The following is a 26,460-nucleotide window of genomic DNA, read 5'->3' as shown; positions in this document are numbered from 1 at the left end:
TTTGAAACTTAGTGGTAGTTCTTATGTCAGCTGTCGCAAAGAGACTGTTAAAGGATAAGGCTGTTGTTTTTTAATGTATTTCTTACCGTCAACAAATCCTATGAAAATAACAAAATCAGCAATGATTTTGTTTTGCCAACAAGTCTCGTCCACGTAGCCGGTGCCCAATAAAGCCATGTCCCAGCAGCCATAGAACTCCATTGTATTAAAAAAACGATTAAAAACCCGTCACAGAGCCATGCCGTTGCTCTCGGCAACATATTTCATCATCACGATGCACCGGGCCGGCCGACTTTTTCCTCAAACAACTTAATAAGCCGGCTGTAAACACGTTTGCGATCTCAGGAAAGTAGTTCCGTAGCACCCAAAATAGTCCCCGACGTAATGAAGAATTTGTTCCCATTTGAATTTGATTTGGTAATAACTACAACAGCCTGACTTTTCATGGTAACAGTTAGCGATTTTTAAAATTGAAACTATGTCTTTGTGAGCTGTATTTAAAGGTTTTTAGCTTACAATTGGAGCCAGTGACTTCCGGTTTGACGGCTAAAAACGGTACGTGGGAAGTCAGAAAGTAACGGGAGTAGAGCAAACGCATTGTTGATTTTGTTATTTTCATAGGATTTGTTGATGGTAAGCAATGCATTAAAAAACACCAGCATTATCTATGGGCTCAATAAAGAGTCAAAAAGATTTTGAGCTTGTAAAAAAGATTCTGAGCTGCAAATAATTTGAGACTTGCAGTTGTATATCACCATTTGTGAACATGTGAAACAATTTTGCATGAATGTATTTGAATGTGTAAATGTGTAGAAAAGATTTGTAGTTGTAAACAACATTTTGCAAATGTGTAAATAACATTTGTGGACAAATAATTTCAAATGTGAGGTTGCAAAAAAAATCAGAGCAAACAGATATAGTTTTGTGAATGTGTAATGAAAGATTCAGAGCAGCAAACTGTGCGTGAAAAATGTCGCTCAAAGTTTAAGTCTGTTCATGTGACATCCAGGTTACAAGCACGGATTTTTTTACCCTGTTTTGCCTCGGGAGTCTACTAGCCAATGGGAACGCTACTCTTTTGACTATCCAATCAGGGAGTGAGTTTTACTATCCAATCGGGGGGCGAATGGCTCTGGCGCTCTGGTCAAACAGCTGCAGTCCTCCTCACTGTCGGAGTTCGCAGCAGCTAACAGCTGGAGAGCTACAGAACTAAGGGCAGCACATAGCAACAGACACCTGCGTTACATTAATATTTCAGCTGAGTAGCGGAAGGCTGCGCTTGTTTTTAACACCGGGGCGCTCGGGCTTGACGTAGGCGGAGTTAGTCGATAAAATAAAGTGCTAAAAGGCAGCCGGGAGTGGTGCCTCAAATGCTCCACTATTGTTTCTGATATTCTTTTATTTCATAAAAAAATACATTGCTTATGATTTTTGGTTGTTGTGCAGCATGTGACGTTTAATTGATCGGCTAACTCCACCTACGTCTAGCCCGAGCGCCCCGGCGTTAAAAACAAGCGCAGCCTTCCGCTCGCTGTCAGAGTTCGTCATGATGATTGCTGCCGATACGTCTTCTAGGACCCACGTGGGTTAGGGTTGAGTAGCGTTCCCATTGGCTAGTAGACTCCCGAGGCAAAACAGGGTCAAAAATCCGTGCTTGTAACCTGGATGTCACATGAACAGACTTAAACTTTGAGCGATAGTTTTCACGCACAGTTTGCTGCTCTGAATCTTTCATTACACATTCACAAAACTATATCTGTTTGCTCTGATTTTTTTTGCAACCTCACATTTGAAATAATTTGTCCACAAATGTTATTTACACATTCACAAAATGTTGTTTACAGCTACAAATCTTTTCTACACATTTACACATTATTTTTGTTTGCTTAAATCTTTTTTACACATTCACACATTCAAATACATTCATGCAAAATGTTTTCACATGTTCACAAATGGTGATATACAACTGCAAGTCTGTGAAATTATTTGCAAAAATAATTTCACAAGCTCAGAATCTTTTTTACAAGCTCAAAATCTTTTTGACTCTTTATTGAGCCCATACTTATCCTTTAAGGACATTTTTCTCACGGCATAAGATGTGTTCATCGGGAGCCAAATTCAGGTCAGTCAGTCTATGGGCGCTTTCACATATAGTTCTTTTTAAAGGAACCAAAATCAGTGTGATACAAAAAGTGACCCAGCAGCATATGAACTCGGTCCTCTTCGTGTTCACAATGTAAGTGGAGTTACAAGAGGACTCAGCTCTTTTTTTCTGGTCCACAAGCATTGATGAGATCTCACACCGCTTGTTCACACCACAGCTCCCTTAGAACTCAGCCCCCACCCGCGTAATGTTGGATCACGGGTAGTTTTCCTTTCCTTTCCTTTGTTTTCACATTGCACGAATCAATCAGACCAGAAAGCCGGCGACAAACAAGCCGAACAAAGACCGCCTCCTGGGGTAGTCTGAGTTCATGTGGTGTGTTCACATATGCACAAAAATTTGCTGAGTCATTGGACCACTTGAGAGGAGTCCACTGAAGGCTGAAAATCAATCAGTCAAACCGCGCTTCCTACATATTAGACATTCCTTCATACTCTGTGATGCTTGCTTGCCCGGTGTGAGGTATAGCTTTTATATCTTGTAACTGCAGTGGCTAATCTGCTAATCTACGTGTAACAAAAAAAAAATGCCAGCTAATATTTTAGTTGCAATTAGGTTGAGCTTGCAAAGCAGTTTTTTGCACATCAGGCTTGGAATTTATTAAATTTGCGATGACAAGTAATCTCTGGGAAGTGCAATCCAAAAACACTACAGCAATGAACGCTTAGCACCAAATAATAAATAATTTTTTTTTTAAAAAAACAAGATTTTGAGGATTACCACATTAAAGTTCCACCTCCATAACTTACACGATGCCAAAATTCTGATTAAACCAACCCATGAAGAAGTACCGTTGCTATGATGCTGTCGATGATGATCATATTTCCATGTCCAATAAAACAGACACCAATATGTGTGAATAGCCTACATAGGCTTTAACTGCTGAGGTGGGGGGTTATAAATCTCTTTTACTGCGGCTTATTTTAACACCTGAGGAAGCATAGTAAACTGCCTGACAGTCCCGAACAAAAGGTACGGCCCTGTGCAGTTATCGCAGTTATCTTTTTTCAGCAGTTTCCCAACAGTTACACGGGACAGTGTAAGAAGTAGTAGCCCATTTTACAGCGGTACAAATTCTCTACAAGCCTACTACATCACCTCTCTCTGTCTTTCTTTCTCCTATTTCCTATTCTCTCTGCGCGTCTGCTGCTCACCTCCTCCATCTTGATAGGCATTTATTCACCACAATGCCCCACTGATTCAGCAAGACACAGATTCATGCACTACAACCAGATGTGCACGCAAACACAAACACACACACGCATGCACACACACGCACGGCAGCTGGTGATAAGTCCATTGTGAAGTGGACCATTTCTCCTTGGTAGTGGGGAGGCAAGAAAACGCTGTGGACTCTTTATCAGTCGCTGAGAGCGGTAGGGAGAGGGGGAGGCATTGTGTGTGTGTGTGCTTGTGTGTGTGTGTGTGTGTGTGTGTGTGAAGAAGGAGCAGCGGAAGAGTGAGTGGGGAAGGGAGCGAGGCGTATAGCTCCATATTATCCGACATTTATCATACTGGAGAGCAGAGGCCTGCTGTGCACCTCACACCTCGCTGTGATGAATAACCCTCTCCTGCAGCACGTGTGTGCGCGCACACACACACACACACACACACACACACACACTCACGCAGACAGAGTTGCAAGCCCGTAAATGCACCACACGCGTACACAGAAATACAAACAGGCAGATACACACGAGAGCATGAGAAGACACTTCTTTGCTTACTTAGTTGTGTGAGTCCAAGAAGCCTGCTGGAGTCTAGAATGAGGTTATTACCACCAATAGAGATAGATGGGGCAAGGAGTGTGTGTGTGTGTGTGTGTGTGTGTGTGAGGGGGGTGAGGGGGGTGCACTTTGGACACATTATCCATGACACAAACATAGGTGGCTAATAAGACCCGGCTGATGCAGTTTTTTTGGTAAATTAATACAAAATGTGTGATATCCTAAGCCACTCACACATAATGAAAACAACCTATTTTCTTAACAGTGCAGGCAAGAGTGAGAAAATGGAGCGAGTGCAAAATATCTCTCTCCAAACTCCATTTATCAAGTCCATGGAGTATTTAGTGTCTGTGCTATTAGTGACATCCGTCAGCTCTCTCCCTCTCTCTCGTAGACTCTCTCTCTCTCTCTCTCCCTCTCTCTCTGTTCTCTTGTCAGCATAAGAACTTCAGTAAAGTACCTAGGGAGATGAAGAGAGCTTTTAAAACGGGTACAACTGGGAAAAACACCCATTTTCTCTTCATTTGTTTGTTTGTTTTATCCGTTGTACTACTCCCGGTGCTGTTTTTTTTCTTCTCCTTTGGGTCTCAGCAGTTTTCTAAACACACAGAGAAAGAGACAGAGAGAGAAACAGAGAGAGGGGGAGAGAGAGAGAGAGAGAGAGAGGATGTACATGCATATATCCCCTAATGTCTCATTTGAAATGCCAACAGACAGACGGTACAAAACGATCTGGATTAGAGTATTCTCCTCTCTCCTTCCTCGACTTTCATCTTGCTAATAAGCTGTGAATCTCATCCTGTCTTCAGAGGTTTCTCCTTTCCCTTTCATATTAGCGCAAGGGGTGGTGGATGCGATGGTGATTGAGATGCAGACCTTGGCTCTGCCCGTAATTGCATTGAGGGGGGAGCATTTTGTTGATCAGCATCTAATAGACTTTATTAAAAATGCTTTGCGGTGCCAAAAAAAGATTATTAAGTGAGGTAGGGAGCGAACTTTGGAGACGGGGCAGGACTGCTTAGCAATGTGATTCGAGATCCCCCGTCCAACAAAGACGCATTAATTATTCAATGAAAAATAATGAATCCGAGCTACATTTATGTGCATGGTTGTCATGTGCAGAGTAAAATATGTTGCAATCAAGTCTGAATCAATAATGATTAATAATACACCATTACAGCATTACTGGTGTACGAGACATGTATTGTCTTATGTTTACATGCGTACAGTACTGCAATACTGCATCATATCTTGGTTAAGGTCCACCACTAAAGTGAATTTCTGCCTATCTGTGTGATTTAACATTAGTGAAGCTAGTTACAACTTGTACTGAAAGATGCTGGATCTGAACCACTTGTGCAATTTTGATTCTTGGCAGCATAATAGGATCCGACTGGCTCAGTAGTCTCAGCATCTCACATTTAAAAAAAAACTAACTTAAATAAATTGCTATTCCAGCACCTGCCATCAGAACAACGAGGAATATTAACGTTGTTCATGACAGAAACACATAATTCAGTTTCATCTTCACTGCGCAAGTGAGAGGGCTTATTTCCTAAGCAAATAGGGTTACCCATGATGCAATGCAAAATTTAGCTTGTGCAGACTGCATAGCCAACCGGAAATGTGATTAGATGTTTACATGCGTCGGTATCCAGAGTAATATTGGAATATCCCAGGTATCTTATCCAGGTTCCTCATAGCCGAGATAAGAGCTTATCCGGGTTATTGTGAATAGGATATGATGTTTACATGTGCCAGCTCATAAACGAAATATTTGGGTATCCCAAGTCTATATATATACTGTGTATAGGGGCTTATTCAGAAAACTTACAGGCAGGTTTAGCGTGACGTTAGGGGCAGATACTTCAGTTTTTTCAAGCCTGACTTTCAATCATGCTGTACCATGGCAAGGTACGGCCAATGTGTCAACTCTTAAACTTACTTTTGGGATGTGACCGGAACGTACCAGACGTGAAGTTAATGTTATTTGCTTACCTTCACAGCAGTGGTTCAAGATGGTGTCTGGTCTGTTACGGTGGTCCGTCCCGGTTACATCCCAAAAATAAGAGTTGACACAAATTTACAATGGAAACACCCAAAACATTAGCTACTAAAACAAATAACAAATTACCGTTGGTGTCATTGCCAAGGTAGAACGTGTTTGAAACTTCCACATCCACAACAATACTTAAGCTTTAGAGTTTGTCCCCAATTAACACTCACTCTTTATAGATTTCGTGCCATAAGCATATTGTTCTTATGGCACAGGTATAGTATTCCGCTTCAGGGCAGTGGTCTATTTGTTAGAGTGTGTACCCGATGCTGGAAGGTTCATACCAATCAGCTCATACCAGAGACTTGATATCTGATTCCTCTCTGCCAGCATGATGCTATCTATCTCCGTTAACTGAGATAGATCGGTGGATTGGTGGAAACAGTCTGCAATGGACTTGGGGGGAAGTTCCTGTCCAGGGGGGAGTACTTTTTCACCCTAAGCTGCTTCACGCCACAGATACAGGAGATAAGCTCCTGCCCTATGGGGGTCACCCTGGCTCCAACAAAGCTTACTTACTTTACTTTGTCAGTAACCAAGGTCCATTTGTTCCAGCTTCCATTTATCAGTCAACCTCCATCTTTTCCTGGCCTGCAGGTGCGAACGCCAAGCTGCGCTACCAGATCACATCAGGGAACACAGGAGGGGTGTTTGATGTGGAACCGGAGGTGGGCACTATCTTTATTGCCCAGCCTCTGGACTATGAACAGAACAAAAGGTGGGAGCACAATGATACATGGGCAAATGTTTTCTTTGTCATATTTGGATAACTTTGATTGACTTTAGCAAATGATTGTTTAGCAATGCCTATAGCAAGGTAATTATCACTTCTCTGAACTGTAAAAGACATGGTTCAATGCATTTACTACTATCATTTAACTGTTTATTAATGTACTTATTTATTCTGGTATATGCTATAGCTTCAGAGGCCTTGTGCCAACATCGGCTCTGTACTGTCAATGTCACTGTCACACCGGCAATATGAACTCTATTTATTAAACACCCCCTGATGAAGCAAAATCTCTTGTGCAGGTACAAGCTCCATGTTCTGGCCTCGGACGGGAAGTGGGAGGATTACACGACGGTGACGGTAAACGTGGTGAACAAGAACGACGAGGCTCCGGTGTTTACCGTCAACGAGTACTACGGCAGCGTGACGGAGGAGCTGGACGGCTCGCCGGTGTTTGTGTTACAGGTATTGCCCGATCAGTCAGTGTTGAGCTGTATGGTATAGCATGTGTGAGTACTGTTAATTGTGTAGCACATACAATTACATGCCCAACCGAAGACCTCAAAGTATACATTTTAATGATATATTGAATTGTTTCATTGCACCTATGTGACAAAAACCCCCTTAGTAGTCTGTTTGCAAATGTCAAACTTTTGCTAGAAATTGAGCGGTATTTTTTAATGCCAATCTTGAGTTTTAACGAATGAGTCTCAAGGGTTGTTCGGTCTCGCGTCTGCCAGCTGAAAAACACTTCCCGAAATGAGCAAATTTTTTTTAAGCTCTGGTAAAGTGAGAAAAAGTCATCCGTGCATTTATCTTCTGTAGTTTTAGACCTCTATGACTCCCTCCACCAGTACAACTCCCTGTACGACCGTCTTAGCTCTTGCCTCAAGTCAAAATTCTCCCAGCTTGTGGAAAATGCGGCAGCTAACTGAGTCGTGAGATATCTAACTGAGGCTGAGATCACATTACTTCAGTTTTGCTCCTTTGCACAAGTTGGATTTTACTTCCAAAATGTACTTTAGGTTTTTATCTTGTAATTACTTTGTAGCCATGGCTGGGTATTGTCCCTGGCAATAGCATTGACCTTTTAACCTTTAAACCTTTTAAACATGGTGTTTCAAATGTCATCATTCTGGTAAATAGGTGACATTATGTTTCACCAGCTATACAGTAGTTGTGTGAAAGTATTTGCTTTGTGCAGATGTCACCCTTCTGTACACATACTATATCACAATCCTAGAATAATAGCACGATTGTTATTTCCTTCCAGTGACTGAAACAGAGTGAAATATGATTAATATATGTAACAGCTATTATTTCAAACAGCCGACTAGAAGAAAATAGAAGTATTTTCTTTCCATCCCTGTCCTTGTCTCTGTCTGTCTCTCCCTCTCTATTACATGAGATAACATCACACCCTGTTTTCTCACTGACTTTTGACAGCTTGAAAAAAAAAGTTTCCTCATAATAAGGAAATCTGGTGCTGTCTTCCCACGTATGTGAGAGCACATTCCTCACTCCTGCAAAGGAACACGAGTTCATTTTGGCTCCACATCGCACTGCAATTACCATGCTAAATTGAAACATCCTTGGCCTGCCCGGGGTGTAATTGCTGCTGATGTGGTGAGGATGAGGGAGAAAGAGGAGACTGGGGGGGGGGGGGGGGGGGGGGATCTGCCAGGTTTAGCTACTGGAGAGTTCATAACTGCACAGAGCAGGTGTGAAGTGCTTCCAGTCAAGACATCACTCCAAGTCAGCAGCGTTTCAATAATTAAATAGTGTAGAAATCTCCATTAAAAAAAACAAAAAAACCTCTGCGATTACACTCTCAGCTCCCTCTCTCCTCTCTCTGTCTGTGCCTTTGATGTTGTAGGTAACAGCATCTGACCCAGATAAGGATGCTGACCAGGAGGCCCTGCGCTACTCCCTCCACGGCCAGGGCGCCGAGAGCGAATTCATCATCGACGAGGTCACTGGCAAGATCTATGCCCAGCGGACCCTGGACCGCGAGGAGCGCGCCGTGTGGCGCTTCGTGGTCCTGGCCACGGACGAGGGCGGCGAGGGCCTGACGGGCTTCACCGACGTCATCATCAACGTGTGGGACATCAACGACAACGCGCCCGTCTTCACCTGCGCCCCCAGCTGCCACGGCGACGTGGCGGAGAACTCGGCGGTGGGGACGTCCGTCATGGACATGACGGCCACCGACCTGGACGACTCGGCCGTGGGGCAGAACGCCGTGCTCTCCTACAGGATCGTGGGCAGCTTGGACGCCAGCAACAGCGAGCTGGGCGGAGTGCCGGCCTTCTCGGACATCTTCTCCATCAACCCCACCACAGGGACCATCACGGTGGCCATGAGCGGCCTGGACCGCGAGCAGGCCGAGTCCTACCTGCTGGTCGTGGAGGCCAGAGACGGGGGAGGAATGACGGGAACCGGGACCGCTACCATCCGGGTCAAGGACGTGAATGACCACGCTCCGAGATTCACCGACCACTCCTGCCTGGCCAAGATCTCCGAGAATGCAGAGCCCAATGCCGAGGTGGGTTGGTAGAAGCTTAGTAAATGCTGAACTTAATGCAAATATCATTTTATTACCTGATGCTAGAGAAATCATATTCTGTTCTGCAAATATAAACATGGCATTTGAGGATGGTAGAGATATAGTCGTGCACACTTAAATCGCCAAAGACAAGAGAGACAGCAGACAAGGAACTAAAAAAACAAAGCCAGCTTTTATTCGCATGGCTCTGTTGCTTGCTCTCAGGTCCTGGAGCTCTCCGCTGAGGACAGGGACACTGGAGAAAATGCCCAACTCACCTTCAGCGTGGTAGCCGGAGACCAAGAGCAGAAGTTCTACATGGTCAGTCACCGGCAGGAGCAGCGCGGCACCCTGAGGCTGAAGAAACGTCTGGACTACGAGCGTCCCAGCGAGCAGAGGTTCAACCTCACCCTGAAGGTACGTGGAGGGGCGTCACCTCCAGAAACACCCTTAATAGACCCCCAGTAAAGTTGGTGAGAAGTCAGAAGATGAATGATGCTGTGGCACATGATGTGACAGTTATAAAGATACGATACAGAATTTAGTAAAGCATCTAAATTTTGTTATTGGAAAGCTTGACTTGACACTTAACACTTAAATGGAAAATACATTTCTTTAGAACGAAAATACATTTCTTTAGAATGAAAATACATTTCTTTAGAATGAAAATACATTTCTTTAGAACGTTCATAACCAATATTCTCAAAGTTAAGGTTTGTTTTACTGCAGTGCTAAAAAAAAACCTCAGCCAGCCTGTCAGTCCTTCTATCAAAACAATGAATTTCAAGGTGAAAACACATGTCCTCACAATTTGTATTTCACTCTTAAGTTTAGATTTGTCACTTGCTGTGGGTGTAGACTTACCTACCAGTGACCATATGTGACACCAGAATTTAATTAGGGCAAATAGGGTCTTCCCTATTGCAACCTGACTTAGGATAAGATGGGTGTCTTCAAACAGTAGATTGAATGTGGTGGTTGTTGCAGGTTGAAGACCTAGACTTCTCTAGCCTTCTGCACTGCGTGGTGGAGGTGGAAGACTACAACGACCACGCTCCCGTCTTCATCCCCCACTTCCTGTCCCTCGCCCCGCTGCCCGAGGACGTCACCGTGGGAACCAGCGTGGCGCGTCTGGCGGCCAGCGACTCCGATTCGGGCCAAAACCGCGACATCACCTACAGCCTGTCAGAGGACTCGGATCCCGAGGGCCTGTTCGCTATCGACCAGTCAGGCGTACTCACCGTGGCCCAACCTCTGGATCGGGAGAGGATATCGCAGCATCACTTGGTTGTCATGGCGACAGACCACGGGGTTCCACCGCTGACAGGCAGCGCCACGGTCCAGCTGGCACTGTTGGATGTGAACGATAACGGACCAGAGTTTGAGGCAACATACACTCCGATAGTCTTTGAGAATGTGGCTGGACCACAGGTAGGCTGTCAGTAACATGTTGACTGATGGGCAGGATGGGCAAGTGGGTGGGTGAAAGGAAGGAAGGAAGGAACTTTAGTTTTTCCTGTGGGGGGAAAAGGGGGACATTTTTTTGTGCACATATGTCAAAAGATGAAAGATGTACCAGAACCTCACTGTGGCTTGAGCAAGACAATAATACTAAATAAATTATGAATGAATGAACAAATGAATGAACAAATGAATGGCCAAATGAATGAATGGCTGAATGAATGAAGGAATGCATGGCTGAATGAATGAATGAATGAATGAATGAATGCATGGATGAATGGATGAATGAATGAATGAATGGCTGAATGAATGAATGAATGAATGAATGAATGAATAAATTAATGAATGAATGAATGAATTAATGAACAAACAAATGAATGCATAGATGAATGGCTGAATGAATGAAAAGAGCAATGGATGAATGAATCAGATATTGAACAAGCCAAGGCACCTCATGCTTTCCCTCCCTGTTCAGGTGGTGAGGTTGAACCAAACGTCCACTCTCCTCCGGGCCGTGGACCGGGACTCCGCGGAGAACGGGCCGCCCTTCCACTTCACCGTCCCCTCCGAGTATCGCCACAGCAACGACTTCTACCTCCAGGACAACCTGAACGGCACGGCGACGCTGACGGCCCTGAGGATGTTCGACCGCGAGCGCCAAAAAGAGTTCCTCATCCCTATCATCATGAGCGACAGCGGCCGCCCGGCCAAAACGGTGACCACTACGCTAACGGTAACCATCGGCGACCAGAACGACCACGCCCACGTGGCGGGGGAGAAGAAGATTTTCATCAACAGTCACCGAGGTGAGAAGATCATCTTTGTCTTTAGGATACAGTGTTCACACACACAAAAATGGATTAAGTAAAATTGATGCAGCTGTGGATTATGTATAGATGCAATCTAGTGTTACAAGTCATGGGATCCATTTATTTTTCCATCTCTTTCTTAGAGGCAGATTTCTAACTCAGCTCTGCAAGGTAGTTTTCTATCTCTGCAGGTAGGATGCACTGATGCAACAAGGCTCATACTGCCAGCTAATTAATTCCTAATCGAACTGCACAAACAAGGAAGAATGTAGCCCCCCACACACACACACACACACACACACACACACAGACACACAATCCACACAATCTCCATTGTTTTCGTTACCTTCGCCTCCACCCACTTGTCATGATCAACATTATCATCGCCCTTATGATCAGCGCTGAGTCGGAATGAGACCCATACAGCTAATCTCGGGGTCGCAGAGGCAAGCCATTCCTCTACTTGACACGCAAGCAATTAATCACAACCACAACTATTGCATGTTTGGTATAAAAATAAACCATATAGTGTCTGACTCAGCTGGGGCTACAGTGAATCTTATAAGGCGTAATTTATGATTTTTGCATCACACCAGGCAGGACAAGACCAACAATACCCCACACATATTTTTTTTTTTACAGGTTTGGTATTTTCCAGTCACAAAACTCACACGCACACAAAACGTACCTTGACATTTTGAATACTTGTCAGTTATTTTTCAGCTGTTTGTCACAATACGTCGATTGTATATTTCTGCATCGGCACTTAAATTAACTGAGAAAAATGACACAGCATTATCGGCATTCGTCACTGAAAGCCATGAATGCTAACAAGTTTGCTTTTTCGGGGTAGCTGAAAGACGAATGTAACTTTTTCCCTCAGAAGCGCCTGGCAAAGACAAACAACGGGCTAAAATTCCAAATGTCAAGGTCTGCCTTTGAGTTTTCAAGGGTACTCTCACAGGCGTAATCCCCAGGTGGTTCAGAGCGCGAGGAAGGGGAGGAGAGAGGGAGTGACAGCAATAACAGCCTTTCTATATGATTGTAATCATTGTGCATTCAAACAGCATTTTCCATTATGCATTTTCCTTCTCAGTATGCCATCCGCCTGCAATGTCACTCGCAATCCCTTCTCCGGTTGTGCTGCAAACAAATGGGTGAACGCAGCCTGAGATGTATATTCAGGCCTTTCATTTTCCAGATCAGGAGCTTTTCCAATTGTACTGGCACTGAGTCATCCATAACATATGGAGTAAATGCAAGCAAGAGGAGGACACAGAAAACATCTCTTTGGCTATGGTATTGAGAAATATTGCACTGTACACTGGTACAACAACTCCACTTCTGAATGACACAGTAAATCAAGTTGAAGCCGCACAGTACATGGCCATCCAGATCCTAGTTCTTCTCTTTTCTTTTATTTCAATGCATTGTGTTTTGTTTGTGTTTTTTTTACAATGTTATCTGCTGTGCCACCGTGGGTTTAGGCATGGTGTTTGTTTTCTAAGTATATGTGCTGACACTAACACCTGTTTTCTTGGAAAACATTTTTCTGATCTGCTCTGCTCTTGGGGAAGACTGGCTTCCATATGAAAGCCTCCTGTTCCTTGCAAACACACTAGCTCGCACTCCAAAGCAATGTCCTCATCTGATTTAGCCCAGGGTTACATACCCCAACACACACACACACACACACACACACACACACACACACACGTCCTTACAAGACTTCTATCCTTATGAAGACCCTCCACTGACTACATTCATTGCCTAACCGTAACCCTAATTTTGCCCTTCTCCACTGCAAGCCTAACCTTAAACATTACTTTATCCTAATCTTAAATCTCACCCTAAATCCAAATTATAATCCTAAACTAGCTCCTTGAAGAAGTGAGGACTGGCCAAAATGACCTCACTTTGCAAAAATGTCCTCACTATGAGGGTCTAAATTAGAAACTGGTTCCCATGAGGACAGAACATAAAAACATATGTACACAACAGACATATCAGTGTACACACACACACACATTACGCACACACACTCAGCTCATTGTGAACTGACACTGTGATATGTTTTCCATCCTTAGGCCGTATGCCGACCACGGTGCTGGGAAAAGTCTACTCTCCTGACCCCGATGACTGGGACAATAAGACATATGTCTTTGAAGGACATGTGCCGAGGTAACTAATCTCTCTCTTTATCACTCTGGATTCCTCTCCTTTTAGGATGGCACACTACAGGCCTTTTAAAGCTGCACCAGGCAAGATTACCATATAAAAATACACCCGTACAGCCTGAAACACAAAGTGGGGTGAAGAGCGTCTCATCCAAAGCCCAAAATGAGATGCTGTAGATTTGCCTTGATTGCCTAAATTAATTTCAGGTGTTGAGTATGGTCACAGGTGGGATGAGCCTCTTCCCCACCTCCACCCACCCCCCACACATTAAGAAGACATGTAGGTCCAAGGAGGACACAGTTTACTGGTGTCATGTTGCATGATTTCTGGGTAATGAAGTCCTTCAAACTTCAAACAGTGGCCTGTCTCTGCCTCTTGGTGCCGCCAAATTGCGAAGTTAGACTAGTGCAGCTGTACAATCCCAATGATTTTGAAAAGGCATTCTCATATTCAGTCATAAACATGTTCGTAGACAATTATGCAGGGTGCACACAAAATAAGCCACGTTCACATATAGAACTCCGGCAGTTCTAGTGGTTTTCCCCATTCACACTATTAGCTACTATCTATAAATGTCCATGTAGAACGCGCACACATGATGGCGGATGTGGAGCTCCTGTGGCCGGGTGCCAAGCTTCTCCTACTATGATGAATGATGCACATTAATCTCATCCTCCGCTCGGATGGATAGTAGCTCCCTTGTCTCAGAGTCCGTCCAACTTCAGACATTTTTGAAAGAAAAACAAAGCGCTCACTTTGCCAGTTTTCAAAATTTCAACGCAAATTCGCCACCTTAGATTCCCGTGAATTAGGTCCTGTCCCCCTTTCCTTCCTTCCTTTGTTCTTCCCTCCTTTCTTTACTTCCCTTCACTTCCCTTTACTTTTTTCTTTCTACCTTTCTCCTTTCCTTCCTCAATTCCTTCTTTTCTTTGCTTCTCTCCTTCCCTCCTTTCTTATTTCCTCGCATCCTTCCTTCTCTTCTTCTTTCATTCATTCCGCCCTTCCTTCCTTCATTTCTTCCTGCCTTTCTCCCTTCCTTCCTCCCTCCCTTCCATTGCTCCCTCCCTGCCTTCTTTAATTCTTTCTTCCCCTTGCATTCTTCCGTCCTTCTTTCCCACTTCCCTTCCTTCCTGCTGTTCTCCCTTGCTTCTTTCTGTGAGTCCTTCTTTTCTTCCTTGGCACATTTCTTCTTTCCATCTTTCCTTAATTCCTTCTTGTCTTCTTTCCTTCAACCTTCATTTCCTCACTCCATCCTTTACTTTTCCTCTCACCATCCTGACATTCTTCATTAACTCCTTCCTTAATTCATTGTTTTCTTCCATCCTTCCTGCGTTTCTTCGTTCCTTAATTCCTTCTTTTCCTCCCTCCTTCCAGCCTTCCTTTCTCCCTCCTCACTTCCTTCCTTCCTGCCATCCTTCCCTCTCAACCTCTCCTCCTTACCTCGTTCCGTCCTTTTCTGCCTCTCCCCTCGCTCCCTTCCTCCATTCCTTCCTCACTTTCTCCCTTCCCTCTGTTGTTAATTCTGTCCTTTCTTCCTTAGTCACTTGCTTCCTTCCTTCTTTCCATTACTTCTCCATTTCTTCTTATTTCCCTCCTCAAGTTCACCCCTCACTTCTTCGCTCCCTCCCCTTCTTCCCTCCTTCCTTGCTGATGTGTGTGGCTGTTGGATGTTTCATACCTGAGGCTTTGGTCTGTGTTTGGAACTGCTCTCTTTGAGATCTCTCTCTGAAGACAGAAGCGTTGAGGAGATCCTTGTCAGTTTTACACTCACTATCTCTTTCTCACACACACGCACACACACACACACAGAGATGCTCAGAAGTCCCAGAAAATCACATATCACGTAAACTGACACTCGCACCCCGCGACACCTAAATCTTTAACGTCTTCCAAACTGAACTGAAGTCAAAACGACAGACTTTCTCCCCTCTCTCTCTCAGTCTCAGAGTTCAGCCCTCACGGAGGACTGGATTTGATGTAAGGAGTTAATATTTCATGATGCCTCTCATCTGTTGCTGTTTCAAACCTGAGTTGACAACACTCAGATTTAAGTTGAGTTTAGAACACGTTGTCAGTCTTATCATTGCTGCACTAGCTTCATGCAAAGCTGAGCCTGTCATAGAGCATTGTGGTTTCTTTTATATATTTCAATTTGAATGCATCAAATAGTTGTTCACCTATTCAGTTTTAGTGATTTGGTTGGTTTGACTGATATATTGTACTGTAGTTGTACTTATCAGTTCACAAAATAACACTTGGAAATTGACATGTTGACTGATAGAGTCCAACTAACTTGGATTAAAGCTTTCAAATACAGTGAACAGTGGGCATACATTTCTGGAAAAGCAGACTTCAGCAGGGTAGATGGTACCGACTGGGGAAAAGAATGGCGGTGTAGGTAATTCTGCAAGAGGTTCAAAATGGTCTTTTGATGATTTGAAAGCATGAATGCAGTGTTGGACAAAATCTTAGACCCGATCCACGCGGTACAGCATATGCTGTAAAATGAGCTACTATGGCCCTTGTCTGTACAAGTGGTTTATTATTTGATGTGCCAAGGTTCTGCCTTTGATTTCCTCTCTAATGAAACTTGAATAAGCTCATTTACAAAGGGAGCATGGAGACGAGGACCACGTGAAATTGCTTCCTCTCATGTCTTTGCGCCTATTACTCAGTTTGATTTTTTCCCTTGCTTCCCTCTCCTCAATACATTGGCTCTGTGTGTCCTTTCTTCTAAATTTCAGATCTATCAAAAAGTATCTAAAGTATAGCATTTCTATTCTTTGTTTCTCTTGTATGTCTTTAAGAAAAACCTGGATCAGTGCCCAAAATTAACTTTTTAGCTCAGCTTTTAAGGTGGTGAACTAAAAACAATTTATTTGCCAAGAATGATTTTTACTGGCCAAAATAATTAAAATACATTTTCCATATAAATATGTAATTTTTCATCGGAATATGTCAAAGTTTGCAGAAGTTTAGACGCTATTGCTTTGTGTAGAGCCAGCATAACAGACAAAGTTTGAGACCAGACAAAGACCAAAGACTTTATATAACCAAGGAATTCAAATGGAAGGATTTTTTTAACCGGTTTCTGTGTGTCTCTGTGTCTGTGTGTGAATTCCCACCCTTAGTTACTTCATCCTGAACAAGCGAACAGGTTTCCTGATCATCAAGGAGAACGCCCCGCCCGGCACCTACCAGTTCCAGGTTCGTATCTCCGACGGGGTTTGGCCGGACGCCGTCTCCACCGTGATTGTGCACGTGAGGGAGCTGCGCGACGAGGCCATCTACAACTCCGGATCCCTCCGCCTGGCAGGTGAGACTGACTCTACACCAGGGATTCTCAACCTTTTTTATAGCAAGAACCCCTAATTTAGTCCACATGAGGGCCCCCATTTGATGAAATTTTGCCTCTCGGACCCAAATCTGAGTATGTTTTTATTGTTAGATATGATTTTGTCCAGAATTCCATGACTACCTGTATTGTAGGTAGAGAGATAACAGAGAAACTATGATCAAAACAGTAATTCTTCTACATTCTCTAATTGTGTTACCTTCTTGTAAATTAAATAATGATGAAGTTTAACAACTCATCAGTTTGCTGGGGACACCCTGGTACCTCCTCAAGGACCCCTGGTGGTCCCTACGTTGAGAACCACTGCTCTACACAAACACACACACCTTATTGCTCACCCTGACTGACCTATGTTTGCCTCTTGAAGTCACTATGGCAATAGCACATACTGTCACGTGGAACATACTGGCAGACCTGCACTCACTCAATTTTCACTTAACCTGCGGAACTGTCCTTGAGTTATTAGCGCCGGTTGCTCTTTGGGCTGTTTCATCTGCTGACATCAGTCTTATTTCCTCATTTGCACCGCAGTGGCTGACCTGCACCTTTGCTGCATTGCCCAGATCAGTTATATTCCCATTTCCCCTTCAGGCAGAGCTCAATCAGTCATTACAGTTGCCGCTCTGCACTCAGCAACCAATTGCTGTGCTCCTGTGTGGTGATTTGAGTTGAGTTGGCCCATGATATTGCGGCGATAGGCGATGGCGACCGTGGTCAGTGTCTGCCGACTCGTCTCCAGTCATAGAAAATTAATGGACTGCTGATTACTGTTTGCTCGACTTGTTTGCGGTGTGTCAATGGACTGCCACACTCTCAGTTAAAGATGTTTCCTTAGCATGAGATTACGGCATCATTAATCCCTCTCCTCTGACTCATGGGATCTCGGGTTGTCGTCGGCATACACAGGAAGGCTTGTTTCCATTACTTATCGTGGCAAAAATAATTAGTCGAGAGCTTTTGCTCAGCCAGCACATTCTCCTCACATGTCGGGCGGCATCCATCATTACCTGATGTACAGCGCGGCGCCTGTCTGCGCCGAATTAAATTCGCCTTAGAGAAATGGGACATGGCTGAAGGATTTTTATGATTTCAGAGATATTGAAATAGAAGCAGAAGGGGGCGGCTGGAGGGAGCGGGCGAAAGAGTGGGGGGGGGGGGGGGAGGGAAGGATGGAATGGAGAGTCATGCCTCATATAAGTAGATAAAAGGATTTGCTCCTCGTTCTCAAAACAGGGGCTGAGGTAAATGAATGCGCACTAAACCCACAGAGGCAGCGTGGCGGGGAACAGCTGGCACCCGCATTTCAATATTTGTTTAAGAGAAATGAATCCACGCGGAAAGAAGACGAGGGTAAATGCGCGCTTAAGAGGAGTTGAGGAATGGAAATCAACATGAAAGAATTGCTTAATGAATCCCGCTCTTTTGTTTTTGTTTGTTTTTTTTGTGCCATTGCAACCTGTATTTTTGGCCCATTTAATTCAGAATAATATGGCTCGGTTTGTCAACAACTTATCCCAGCGGGGTGGTCCATTCATCGGGTACTTTTTGACTCGACTGTCATCGAAGAGCCGTTAGCTGCGGGGCTTATTGATTTAATGGGCCCTGCCTCTAACTGAGGGACTCCAGTTGAGAATGGGAGAGCAGCGATGTCAACCGCCACCGCGGATACGGTGTCAAAATCACTCGTACGCTTTGAACCTGCGGTTCAGCGGCGGACTAACTCATAAAAAAACCCTGAATTTTGAGCTTTCAAGAAATGCGATATGAGAGAGTAATGACTTTGAGATCATCCTCAGGTTTAGGAAACCTACCAAAACAGCAATTGTGTGCGGCGGATATGTAGCAGAAGCCATTTCCAGGATTTGATGGTTTTTTGTTTTTTTTTCCTGCGTAGGGCTTTGGAGTAAACAGTCTCATTGATTCTCAGTCTCGGGGATTATGAAAATATTCCACTTATAGCATTACTTACACCCTCCTTGACATTCTAAATCCCATTTCAAGAACAAATGTGGAATGCAATAAGGACGCACAAAGACAGCACTAGTTAAATCTGCCTCGCTGAGATTAAGCCTCCCTCTCTCTCTCTCCCGCTCTCTCTCCATATATATTGACGGAAAGGTGAAAAATGTGGTAAACACAAAGTCCTTGAAACACCCACATTAGACAAGAAGCTTACAGTGGAAATGCAAAGTGCTCTGTGGAAAAAAAAAACCCACATTCACGCAGAAGCGCCTGATGAGTTATGTACAGTACAGAGAAATGGTCGGTAGGCACTAGACTGAGAAGTTCCAGGATGAAGGGATGAGGACTTTATGAACTGTCCCTGCAAAGAAAGTAAGTCCCGATAATTCTCTCCCACACCATCTCTCTCTCTCTCTATCTATTTATCTATCTCACTTTCCACATCGGTTTGCGTCTCTCTCTCGGAGGCCCTCGCATTATAGGATCGATAAAAAGAGAAATTGGGAAAATATCTTGTTTGCCACCGCAGGGATTAGCTGTGCGGTGGCTCAGACTCCCTCCCCCAACCCTTACTGACCCGATACTCTATCCCTTCAGCACTCATATTGCCTCTGTTTCTCTCCGTAGTGGTGCATTTTATGAGTGAAATATCATGAAAAGAGCGTAATGTCTTCAAATGCAAACACATGCTGCACGAAAAGTGTGAGAAATACCTTTTCCTGCCATGAAAAGATTACATGAAGGAGATAGAAACAGGTAGTAGTCTGACAGAGAAATAACATGGTGGAAAGTTAAGGGTGTTGTGGTGGTAGATGGACTTATAAGGCAGGAACACTTTTTAACTTTTTCCCAGTTTACTCCAGTACGGTGAGGACATTTCTGCGCGGTCCTGACTTCTTCAACGGGTTAGTTTAGGATTAGGATTTGGGTTTAGGGTTAGGTTAGGGTAAGGCTTAAGGTTAGGTATGTAGTGGTCAGAGTTAAGGTTAGGGTTAGGGAATGAATGTTGTCACTGCTGATAGATGCACACAGATGTGTGTGTGTGCCTGTGAGTGCACACTTGTGTGGCTATAATGATGCCTGATTGGTACTTTAGCTTAAGTTAACAGTTAAAGCTGCACTAAGTGATTTTCCGACCACTAGAAGGTGACAGAAACCGCAACACATCTGTAAATAAAGCACAGCAAAGCTGCTGGACTACGGAGAGAGTAAAAAATGCCGTATTACATAAGAAACAACATACATGTGTCCCCTTTCAGATGCAACTTTCCATATGTTTCTCAGTTAAATGAGCTGGACATAAACAGACGGAGAACACAACTTGCACTATGTTACTTTCGTACCTCCTGTATGGGACAAAAGTAACACAGCTGTGGTGCAAAAGTAACAGCTGTCAGAAAGCGTGTAAGATGCATCTTATGATTATGGTTTTGTGATCTCATACTGTTTACTCCAAACCAACATATTAGGCTACATAGCCTAAATATTCTTTGCATCAAGTTACCAATGTTGCGTTAACACAATATTTTGATGCATGATACGAATGAATGGCAACAAGCATCCTATTTTCTCATTTTCTCCCAAAGTATTTAGTGGCTGAGGTTGACAATTCCATTTTAATTAACTAATCAGGCTGAACTTGCAGCTTAGCTTTGAAAATATATCATTGTTACTTCCGTCCCTCCGCTGTCTGAAAGAATATAACATCATTCAACCCGGATTCAAATTCCAATTTATGCCGAGGAGCTTTCTACTGTGAGTCAAGTCTTAACTTTTAGCAATATTTCTTCTTATTTAACATGACCAAGACCTTACCCGAACCTTAAAGGATAACGCTGGTGTTTTTAATGCATTTCTTACCGTCAACAAATCCTATGAAAATAACAAAATCAACAATGCGTTTGCTCTACTCCCATTACTTTCTGACTTCCCACGTTCCATTTTTAGCCTTCAAACCGGAAGTCATTGGCTTCAGTTGTAAGCTAAAAACCTTTAAATACAACTCACAAAGACATAGTTTACATTTTAAAAATCACTAACTGTTATCACGCAAAGTCAGGCTATTGTAGTTATTACCAAATAACGTGTGACGTGTGACGTGTTTTTAATAGTTTTTTAATACAATGGAGTTCTATGGCTGCTGGGACATGGCTTCATTGGGCTTCATGCTACATGGACGAGACTTGTTAGCAAAACAAATTCATTGCTGATTTTGTTATCTTCATAGGATTTGTTGACGGTAAGAAATGCATTAAAAAACACCAGCCTTATCCTTTAACCAAAGTTTTAGCTGCCTAAACCTAAGCCTAACCTTAACCCAAAGTTGTTGTACTTAACCTAAACTACCTAAACTTAACTGTAAGCTAACCTTTTCACATGACGAAAGAGAAAATAGTGTGTCGAATTCATGCCATTGTCACATAACCAAATTCATTCTATAGTCACAGTGGAGGTGGAGGAACTTGCATAATTTGCGTTTCAGAGTGCTCATATCACAAAATTGTATGAGACTAGATTGCTATGTGTCTACCTGTCTGTCTGCCTGCCTGCCTACCTGCCTCTCAGGTGTAATGAGTCCCTCTGTCTGTATTACTGCCTGTATTAACTGCCTGTGGGTCTGTAACTGTGCCTTAGGGTTTCCCATAAAAAATTCTTTCTTGTCAGTCTTTGTTTACCCACCTGCTAGTTGGGCTTGTTACTCCAAAAAACAATAATGCTTTACTCATTACTCATTTAAAAGTGACATCTAAGAGCGGTAATTTGTTACTTTACTTTTGTTGCAGCTCAAAATCGGTGATTGTATCCTCTCTCATCTTTAAAAATCAAAATGACTCAATGGCCTCGCCTGTGTGCGAACGATAAGGAAACCAAACAGTGTTGATGTCAAATGTTTTTGTCATTGCTTTGCGCGATAAAATCAACTTGTGAGGATACAGTACTTCAGTACCCAGATAAAGTCAACTTTTCTGCCATTTCTCATCTAAACTAGTTTACTGTGTGTCTGCATCGACTGAGAGAATGATGACTGATGAATGATGAATTGGAGGATGGAGGCGGTTTAGAGTTTTGTGGTAATTCAACTTTAGTCTGCTACTTTAGATGAGAGAAAATAAAAGTAACTAGAAGGGCACTCGGAGAGCGCAGACCTCCGCCAAGGTTCGTGCTATTATTGCTTGTTTGTGAGTCAGATCCGGATCCGCTCCAAAATTTAATGGGTTCTTCCTTGGCTCATGCTACACCCTTCCACAAAGTTTCATGAAGCAGTTTTTCTATAATCCTGCTAACAGACAAACAATCAGACAAACAAACAAACAAACAGCACCGAAAACATAACCTCCTTGGCGGAGTTAATAACGTGTTTTTTGGAGTGGTAACTGAATGAATGGTGAGTTTATTTCTGGAACCATGCGCAGGAACAAGGCCGCTTCTTTCTGTAATCCTTTGGACACCACTGGTGCGCTGAGGAGTGTGAGGAACACTGACGTTGTTGTCCTTGAGATCTTTTTTTGTCTCCATCTTTTCTTTGTCTGTTCAGCCATGGTGGCTATCGCTGCTCATGCCCAGCAGCTAACTGCCCAGTTCTTCTTCTATTTATTCCAAACAAACGGTAAATGTAAAACGAATCACCCCCTGTGCCCCAGATGATTTTTTCCCGGGAAAAACCTACCAGACAAAGAAGAGCAAATGTAAAAGCTTCCATGAACTGGATATGGGTTGAATCACTATTGTGTTAGGGAACAGCAAAACAGACATTTATATGAAAATATTGTGGGATTATGACTGTAAGGTTGTTTAACTGAAGTGTTTTCCAGAACAATGCAAAATGTATACTCAGCAACTCATTAGATTAAATATGGCATGAAACTCTAGCTGTTAAATGGATACTAAAAGGATTAAATTGTATTATGGTGCTTGGTGTTTTGTGATTGTAAGGCTGCATTGTGAACAGAGAAATTTAAGGCTAAAAAACATATATTCAAAAAAACAAAAAGTCAATTTTAGCCCATATCAGTGGCATAATTGTTCCTAAAGAGAACGGAGCCTTCTTTTTTCTATACTTAAGAAAAACATATTTGCTGTCTTACCAAAAAGAAAAAAAGAAAAAAAAAGAACTCCCTCTGATAATGGCTGAATGTGAATCATGAGTTGCATCAAACCTCGCATGTGCAATATCAACAGTATGTTTTCAGAGTAAACAGTAATCAGAGTTGATGACACAGTTGTGGGAGGAGAGACTCATGCTTCAGCTGACTGCCACCGCCGGAGCACAAGCGCATAACTTGCTAATTACCACCATATTTCCATGTGGCCTCATTATGTTTGTGTATTCTGTCCTCAACGTTGTACAAAGTGAGGAATAGAGCAGTGGTCTGGGCAGAAACCACCACTGATACATGTACATCCCTGAATGGCCGGGTCGATTCATCCTTTACTTTGTTGCATTGGGACTTTATTTTGGTAAAGTGCTTTTTTTTATTAAAAGAACCTGGTCTGCACTCTTATTTCATCTTGTCCTATTTGCATTGGGAAATTGAGAGATCATTTGTATGTCTGTTTTTTTTATTATTTCAGTTATCAGTACATTTGAAATGACCTACATTTTACTTTTAATTAAGTCGACTCTAACATTGGTAATTTTACTTCTTCTCAAGTAAAATTTCAGCAATGTAACAGCACTTTTCAAAGAAGAGAGGATACAGAATGCTTCTATTGGATTTCTTTGTGTGGAGGCATTTGTTGAAGGTGCTCTTTGGTTTGCGCTTGTTGCTTTCAATGAAAAGAGAAGGAGCACCAAGGCACTCTTCAAACAAAACATTCGCAAAAGCCTTAATTGCATGGCTTGTTCAAAAAGAACACATTGAAAAGCAACTGTAACGTGTTTTCGGCCATGCTGTGGCCTTCATGGGGGAGCGGCGCACTAACCTGCACAAAGAACAAGATGGTACAACAGTAAACTTCCACTTGAGCAGGATGTTTCAGCACTCTCAGCACCGCTGCCTAGTTGCGTGCGATTGCACACCCACGGGTGCGAGCGCGTCCGTGCGCGAGTGCCTCCGCACCCCGCCCCAACGAAGCCCCCGGGAAGGAGGAAGCAGCGGTGAATTGTGAAGTTGGATCAAAGCCAGGTGTAAAGGCTGCCACTCTGTGTTAGGAATTACAAACCCCCCCCGCCGCCGCCCCCCCCCCTCAAACCCCCATCCCCCTCCTGACTGTCTCTCTGTCTGTTTCTGTCCTTGTTTCCCCCGGTGGGTTGACTGATGGGAGCTGACATTAGCCTCGATCCCTCACCCTGTATCCACTGAGCCTATTCTGAGCCCCCTGTCTTGTCTCTTAATGCCTAGGCCCTGTCTCCCTACGCTCTCATACACCTAATCACCCTGCCCACCCCTCTGTGTGTGTGTGTGTCTGTGTCTGTGTGTGTGTCTTGTAGTTCTATCCTTGTGAGAACCAGTTTGATGTGAGGACATTTTTGCGAAGTCCTGACTTCTTCAACGGGTTAGTTTAGGATTAGGACTTGGGTTTAGGGTAAAGATTAGAGTTAGGATTAGGATTAGGGTAAGGCTTAAGGTTAGGTATGTAGTGGTCAGGGTTGAGGTTAGAGTTAGGGAATGAATGTTGTCACTGAAGATAGATGCAACCAAATGTGTGTGTGTGCGTGTGAGTGCACCTTGTGTGGCTATAATGATGCCTGATTGGTACTTTAGCTTTAAAAGTTAACAGTTAAAGCTGTAATATGCTATTTTCTGACCACTAGAGGGTGACAGAAACTGCAACACATTTGTAAATAAAGCACAGCAAAGCTGCTGGACTACGGAAGCCCCAAAAGACAAACCTAGCCCATGACTGTGCATATGTGCATAAAGGCTAATAGCAAAGCTAAACGTACTTACGGAGAAGTATCGCCGGTTACCAGTCTCACTTTGACAGATATTTCTGCTGCTGAAGGTTACATGTCCCACAATGACAAGTGAAGAGGCAGGTAGCAATTTCTTTTTTTCAGGAATGGGAGGGGGAGAGCGCCGCTTTTAAACAGCGAGGGAGGAGACAAGCTAGTTTTAAAAAATGAAAAGCTACTGAATGGAGCGGGAGGAGCTTCGTTCAGGAGCGGAATTTGACAACAAGCTTTTGAAAAGAGGAGAAAACAGCAACACAGCTGCTGCTGTGTGGATATTGGTTTATATCATTATGTCTCAGTGAAATCTCCACATAGCACACATTAGTTTCAGGATTGGTTATAAGGTCTGATATATTGCAGGATTAACCCTGCCACTGACACAGGGTGTAAAAGAGAGATTCTACTGTTATTAGGAAAAGGAGTTTGGTTCAAGGAGCTAAACTATCACAATGGTGTGTCCATTAAAACACAGGGGCAATAAGTCAGTTTTTAATAAGAAGCATAATGAGCTAGACACTTTAGCTTAAGCTACCAAGATACATAAATATATACCATTCCAGTGCTCTAAATACAACTACTACAAGTGATGCAATCATGTCATTCATTAAATATCGGCGTATGCATGTTACACTGGGTTTAGTGACGCCGATTAATAACAGATGATAACAATTTAAACATCAAACAAACATAAACTTGACTTGCATTATTCAAAGAGACAATGATTATCCACAGCAATTCGATCTCCAGCCGCCATTCCTGGAGTACCAGGATTTCCACACAAGGATCAGTAAGGAATGTCAGGGAGGAGAGCGCACACACACACACACAGACACATAGAAAGTTTTCACACTCATGGTCTGACACTCTCTCTGTCTTGCTGTATAAGATGTCACGGAGGAGCATGCTTTTGAAATCCACATTACACTTACACCAAGGGTACCTGTCCATTGAGCTATAAAACATAGACGCAGTCAGGACTATCAAGACACTTACCAATGTCATTCAGACCATTCAAAAAGGATGAAAAGCTCCCTCCTTTTCTCACTTCCTTCACTTACTCACTTTTCCCTCCTCTCCTTTTCTCAGACATGTTGAAGAGTATTGATTGGAACATTGTGAGGTGCTGTGTGTGTGTGTGTATGTGTGTGACAACTTTGTCTGTGTATCTGTCAAATTGGCTCCCACGGGAATGTGTGTTTCTGTGTGTTGAGTGACTAAACCCCAGTGCGACCTCCCCTACCGAGGGAATTCACTTTTATATTACCCAAAATCCTTTGCTCTTTGGTGTTGGACCAATTATATGTATCCTTGTTTCTGCTACTGAATTTGAAAGAGAGAGTGTTTGTTTATGTGTGTGTGTGTGTGTGCGTGCATCCATTTGTGTGTGTGCATGCATCAGTGTGCAACGCTTCTCTGAAAGATGGAGACAAAATTTCACTCAAAGATGTAATCATAGAAGTCACAGATGATATAATCAACCATTTCACAAAAAAAAACATCCTTCAGATTCTGGTGTTTTCTTCTTGATGTCGCAAAGATTTTGAAGTCCTGCTGAGGGGTTTCCAGAGACCGTGGTT

At 43.3% G+C, this 26,460-nt stretch overlaps 1 protein-coding gene across 1 annotated transcript in view; it reads left to right on the top strand.

Moving 5' to 3' along the window:
* The window catches only part of LOC139916098 (neural-cadherin), a 293,386-nt gene that overhangs the window by 156,066 nt on the left and 110,860 nt on the right, over positions 1-26,460 (top strand). Inside the window, exons 17-24 of the mRNA XM_078288504.1 lie at positions 6,545-6,665; positions 6,980-7,142; positions 8,554-9,222; positions 9,448-9,639; positions 10,210-10,653; positions 11,159-11,489; positions 13,580-13,673; positions 16,802-16,986. Of these exons, the coding sequence (XP_078144630.1) occupies positions 6,545-6,665; positions 6,980-7,142; positions 8,554-9,222; positions 9,448-9,639; positions 10,210-10,653; positions 11,159-11,489; positions 13,580-13,673; positions 16,802-16,986 (2,199 nt within the window). The remainder of the gene's footprint in view (positions 1-6,544; positions 6,666-6,979; positions 7,143-8,553; positions 9,223-9,447; positions 9,640-10,209; positions 10,654-11,158; positions 11,490-13,579; positions 13,674-16,801; positions 16,987-26,460) is intronic.

Source organism: Centroberyx gerrardi, chromosome 1 (genome assembly GCF_048128805.1).
Source record: "Centroberyx gerrardi isolate f3 chromosome 1, fCenGer3.hap1.cur.20231027, whole genome shotgun sequence".
NCBI lineage: Eukaryota > Metazoa > Chordata > Actinopteri > Beryciformes > Berycidae > Centroberyx > Centroberyx gerrardi.
Note: the sequence above shows the minus strand (reverse complement) of the source record. Positions and strands in the feature narration are given on the sequence as shown.